This window comes from Orycteropus afer, unplaced genomic scaffold (assembly GCF_000298275.1).
Source record: "Orycteropus afer afer isolate SDZICR_OR568_19922 unplaced genomic scaffold, OryAfe1.0 scaffold00007, whole genome shotgun sequence".
Classification (NCBI taxonomy): domain Eukaryota; kingdom Metazoa; phylum Chordata; class Mammalia; order Tubulidentata; family Orycteropodidae; genus Orycteropus; species Orycteropus afer.
This window is the reverse complement of record NW_006921594.1, coordinates 10,849,474-10,854,805: the sequence shown is the minus strand read 5'-3', so window position 1 is coordinate 10,854,805 and position 5,332 is coordinate 10,849,474. Positions and strand designations below refer to the sequence as shown.

Genomic DNA, 5,332 nt, shown 5'->3' with positions numbered 1-5,332 from the left:
GCAGTAGTGTTAACATGAACCAACGCAATTCAAGTTTAGTGCTATTAGGAAAACAGTTTTTCATTTTTGTGAGTTACATATGGAAACAAAAACCTATCAAAACTAAAAATCCTACTTTCACTAAATTCACATTTTTGAGGGAAAAAAGTCTTTATCATTTTGAGGGGAAAAAAGTCTTTATAGTTGACTTCAACTAGCCCTACATTTTTTTTATTCCCCCTTAAAAACAGTAACTGTGAGGCCCACAAAGATTAATTTAAAGAAATTTCAGTCAGGGATTATGCCTCACCCAAAGCCAAATAAACTAAATCTGGCATCAAATATGGAATTAAGTTCAATGTGATCATCCTTTACTACTAACTGTCTCAATTGACCTCGGGTTCCCTCCTCCCCAAACACCTCTTTTGAATCTTATAGGGTCTCAAGGGAGACACCCTGGAAATAGTGCCCCGCAGTGTGAATGGCCTGCTTGGAGTAATCAATTCTTTTATCTTTATCTAAGAGAATGGAAAGGGTGCTCTGGTGGTGGTGCAGTGGTTAAGGCATCTGGCTGCTAAGCAAAACCAGTGGTCTGAACCCACCAGCTGCTGGTGGAAGAAAGATGAGGCAGTCTGCTTCTTTTAAATGGGGGTCCGCTATGAGTTGGAATCGACTGATGGCAATTTTTTTTGTTTTTCTTTTTAAGATGATGGAAAGCTAAGTCATCAGCAGACAGAGAGCTTCAGGTCTAAAGTAAAAGGTGCTTCAAAAAACAGCTGTGGTGAAAGTTCAAAAAAAGTAAAAGACAACAAGGTTAGACCTACATGAATTATTTCCAAATACAGAAAACAAGGCATCGTAATACTTTAAATATGTTGATTTTCATGCTCTATTACACATTTAATAGTAAGCCAGCTGCTATTTTACTGCCTTCTTAGACTCTGACTGTAAAAACCCTATGTGCAATTCTACTTTGTCATATAGGTTGCTGAGTCGGAATAGACTCCAAGGCACAGAAATACAATACCCCCATTTCTCAGATGAGAGATCTGAGATACCAAGAGCTTAAAGGGTCCCTAAGGTACAAAGCGGGAGCTCTGGTAGCGTAGTGCCTAAGCACTTGACTGCTAACCAGAAGGTTGGCGGTTCAAACCCACCAGCCACTCCTCGGAAGGAAGATGGGGCAATCTACTTCTGTAGTGATACTGCTTCGGAAACCCAAGGGAGGGGTCGCTATGAGTGCGTCCGACTCAACGGCACATAACAACAACAAGAAGGTACAAAGCAGGGGTGCTCACATTTGAACCCTCTAAATCTGGCTTTAGAGTCTCTCTGTCCTTGTGAATAAAAACAGGTACTTCTGTGGAAACCCAGAAAAAATCCTAGTATGAGAAATTTGTTAAGACACTTAACTCTCCTGGTAGGCTTTCAAGGTAGGTTTATCTAATCTTCCTGAGCCTGTTTCCTCCGGAGAGAAACAGAATTAAGTAATATCTACCCAGGTGGCGGAGTAAGGCATTTGACTGCTAAGCAGCGGCTGGCGGTTCAAACCCCCCAGCCACTCCTCGGAAGGTAGGTTGAGGAATCTACTTCCGTAGTGACATCGCCTCGGAAACCCAAGGATGGGGTCACTATGAGTCGGATCCCACTCCACGACAATGAGTTTGGTTTTTGGAGAGAAGTACTTCGAAAGACAGGCCTGGCAATATGCGTTCCAAAGATCAAGCCTTGAAAATCCTATGGAGCAGTTCTACTCTGCACATGTCGGGTCACGGTGAATTGGAATCGACTCCATGGCAACTACCAACAAAATCCAGCCTAACTCACAGGGCTTCTAAGTTACATTTGCACCTTCCCACCTTGTACTTTGCAGGTTTTATGTCACTTAGGTGGTGGGTAATGTCGTTCAATGAAATGAGGTCAAGTGGGCTGGGGAAGCGCTCTGAATAACGCAGAACACCGCGCAAATTGTACTGTTTTAACTGCGTTATCAACACTGAAGTCCCGATGCCTCGCCACGAGCCTGACATCCTCGCTCAGAAAGGGCATTTTCAGGGACCCTAAGCCCCATTCCCTGCCCCCGCGCGGCGACCGACCACTCCCTGCAGGCTGAGAACTCATTTATAGAGCGAACAGGATATACCCAAGCTCCCTGCCCGAAACGTTGCAGGACCACGGCCAATAGAAGGGTTGGCGTTTATGCTCAAGGGACAACTTACGGGTAAAAACTCAGCTTCCGGTCTTTATTGTTCCGTCCCCGGCGGTTCTTACAGCAAATTGCTGCACAGTAGCGGGGCATCGCGTGCGTGACTTTACCGGGGACCAGAGCCCCGCAAAGGGTTCAGGTGGGCCTTACTTGCCCACACCGCCCGAGCCACTACGCCTGCGCTGGCACAGGCCGAGGGCAAAGATGTCGCAACCATCGACTCACTTCCGCCTCTGATGGGCACAGCCCCGCCCCTTCGGGGGCTGGGGGCGGAAGTGACGCACAGGCTGAGCGGCAACAACAGTTTTCCACGTGCGCGTAGGGCCTCAGAGTCAGGTGGGAAGTCGGAGCCAATGGGGAAGCGTTTCGTGTAGGTCTTCTTAGGTGGCTGCATCAGCAGTAAACGCCCGCCAGTGGAGAGCGGGCATAGGGGACGCGGAGGTGGTGGCGGCCGGAGCGAGCGCGAGGTCGCTGTGCAAGCGGCAGTGGGGGGCGCGCCGGCTGTTGGGGAAAGGGCCCTGTACCAAGCAGCCGCGCGGAAACCATCGTCAGTTCGCCAGCGCCTCAGCTCTGTGGAGCAGCAGCAGCCGAAGGGTGCGGGTGAGGGATGAGGCCGGGTCGCGGGAGGGCTTTTGGATCGTTCCTGGGGCCCGGACCGGTCTTTGTGGGCAGGTTTGGCCTCGGCGTCCAACTCAGTCGCCCCAAGGCTTCGGGCTTTTTGGTGTTCTTGTCGAAGGGAGTAGGATCAAGAAGATGGCTGAACCCAGAATAGTGCACTTAGAGTTTGGGGGGCTGCCGTTGGTTTTCTCGGGCGTCGGACATCCTTCCCGCTTACAGACCTGGGCCTGGGTGGGCTTCGCGTGAGCTAGTCGCCTGTAGGTAAAGATTGGACGACTGTTAAAGCCCGCCGGCCACCGGCGCCAGGGAGTAAGGCCCAGGCTGCTGTCGGGCGGGTCCTTCTTGGAGACCAGAAGTCAGTAAAATACCGAAGTTAGGCTACTTAGAAATGTTGAGTTTGGAACAGTGGAACCTCCTTTTAGGGTGTGGATGTGGCGTCCACAGGACACACTTGGGTTGTGTTCTCTTAAACCAAGTTGAACTTGGTCCTTGGTACCCGTGACTGTGACTCTCTGGGAAGAAGTAATCCACCTGCTAATTACGCGCAGGAAAGGCCACAGGAGAGGAAGGCAGGCAGTTTCCACAAACCATAGTGTCTTTTCGTCAGCCTTGTTATTATGTCATCATCGTTATTAAGGACGCCTGTGGTACAGTATTCAAAAACAAAATCACAAGATCACTTGGTTTTGAATCGCAAGCCATTGTATCTATATGCTCAAGCGATTGATGTTAAAACTTAAAGGTTAGGGAAGTATTTTAATAACTGCTGAAAAGATTGAAAATAAGAATTTATCTCATCTAAAGTACAAAGCATGTAATATCATTTTTCTGGCAGTCTTAGCAGAAATTTTGAATTCTCTTAATTATGTGAATTTTAACCAGAACTTGTCTACCCCTGCTTCTTTGTAAAATATTTGGTATTTTGCATTAAAAAAAAAAGGAAGAAGAAGAATTATTATACACTGTTGCTCTGTCATGGTGCAGGGTTTAAGAATTCTGTTGCTAAGCAGAAGGTCGGTGGTTCAAACCCACCAGCCTCTGTGCAAGAGAAAGATGGGGCAGTCTGCTTCTGGAAAGATTTACAACCTTTGGAACCCTTTGGGGGCAGTTCCACTCTGTCCTGTAGGGTCCCTGTGAGTCAGAATGACTAGATGGCAGTGGGTGTTTCATTGCTTTGTCAGGATTAATACTGTGATGTTAAGATGCTCTATTTGCAGTCCTTGGTTCACCATTTCTGAAATGTAAGCTGAAGTTGGTGCCTTCTTAGGGAGGGAAGATTACTATTAATGTAGATACGCTGGGCTATTTACCTTGGTAATGCACTCTTTTTTCCTTATGAAGTTTAAATACATTTCTTACCCATTTAGAATATGAATTCTTGGAAGTAAGATTGCGATCTTTTAAAAAATTACTTGAATTTTCCACCCTTTCTACAATGCTTGCATATGATACGTTTTTGATATTAACTGGTAAAAATCCGTTCGTGTATTTTTGTGACTAGTCTGTGTATGACCAGAATATTAGTGTGAAGAATATTGCTACATCTTTTTCTCAATTTGGTTGAATATTATTTGCTCTCTAGAAGGTTACAGTGAAATTAGGGGTAATAAAACTAATATGTAAATGAAATAATACATCAACAGAGCGACTGTATTACATGCCTGATACTGTGATAATGCATTAATTATCCCTCGTATCCTAAAGATTCACTGGGTTGTTTTTTTTTTTTTAAAGAAAACAGTGGTAAGAGTAGCTCAGTGAAGAAACATTGTTTTTCCTTTTCTCTTTTAGGATATTAGAAATGGCTACTCCCCAGTCAGTTTTCATCTTTGCAATCTGCATTTTAATGATAACAGAATTAATTCTGGCTTCAAAAAGTTACTATGATATCTTAGGAGTGCCAAAATCCGCATCGGAACGACAAATCAAGAAGGCCTTTCACAAGCTGGCCATGAAGTACCACCCTGACAAAAATAAGAGCCCTGATGCTGAAGCAAAATTCAGAGAGATTGCAGAAGGTAAATAAATGGCTGATTATCTCTGAGGTCTCTCAGGTATTAACTAGTCTAGGAGAATGAATGATAGCTAAGAAGTGTGTATGTGTTTGAAGGTTTTGTAGTCCAAGAAGCATTTTGGAGAGGGAGTGGGATCTTTGTTTCACTAAAGGGAGATTCTCTAAGACTGTTTTCTTATAACAGATATTTGTTTCTTGAATAGGTGAATGATAGTAGATAATTTTATTGGTATACAAATTGGAAAATACTAAAAATGTATTACTTAATTTTTTCATTTATAAAATTGCTTTTTTATGTGAAAATGAATTTTGAGGCCCAGAACTCACCTAAGAACTAACTTATGAAACACAATGCTTTACCTTTACGTAGGGAGAGTAAGTACAAATTTAAATAGATTCTGAAATGCCGGTGAGTTGTGTTCTCCTACTTGATAAGCATTAAAGGAAAATTTTTACTTAAGGCAAGTTCTGAAACAAGCAGCATCTCCTGATCACTCAGCAGTTAATGGTTGGTG

The 5,332-nt window shown here is 44.4% G+C and overlaps 2 protein-coding genes across 2 annotated transcripts in view; one reads left to right on the top strand and one right to left on the bottom strand.

Annotated features, from left to right (window-relative positions):
- The window catches only part of THAP5 (THAP domain containing 5), a 6,267-nt gene extending 3,989 nt beyond the window's left edge, over positions 1 to 2,278 (bottom strand). Inside the window, exon 1 of the mRNA XM_007944247.1 lies at positions 2,199 to 2,278. Within this exon, the coding sequence (XP_007942438.1) occupies positions 2,199 to 2,278 (80 nt within the window). The remainder of the gene's footprint in view (positions 1 to 2,198) is intronic.
- Positions 2,279 to 4,604: 2,326 nt separating this feature from the next.
- The window catches only part of DNAJB9 (DnaJ heat shock protein family (Hsp40) member B9), a 1,804-nt gene continuing 1,076 nt past the window's right edge, over positions 4,605 to 5,332 (top strand). Inside the window, 1 exon segment of the mRNA XM_042781493.1 lies at positions 4,605 to 4,897. Coding sequence (XP_042637427.1) covers positions 4,605 to 4,897 — 293 coding nt within the window.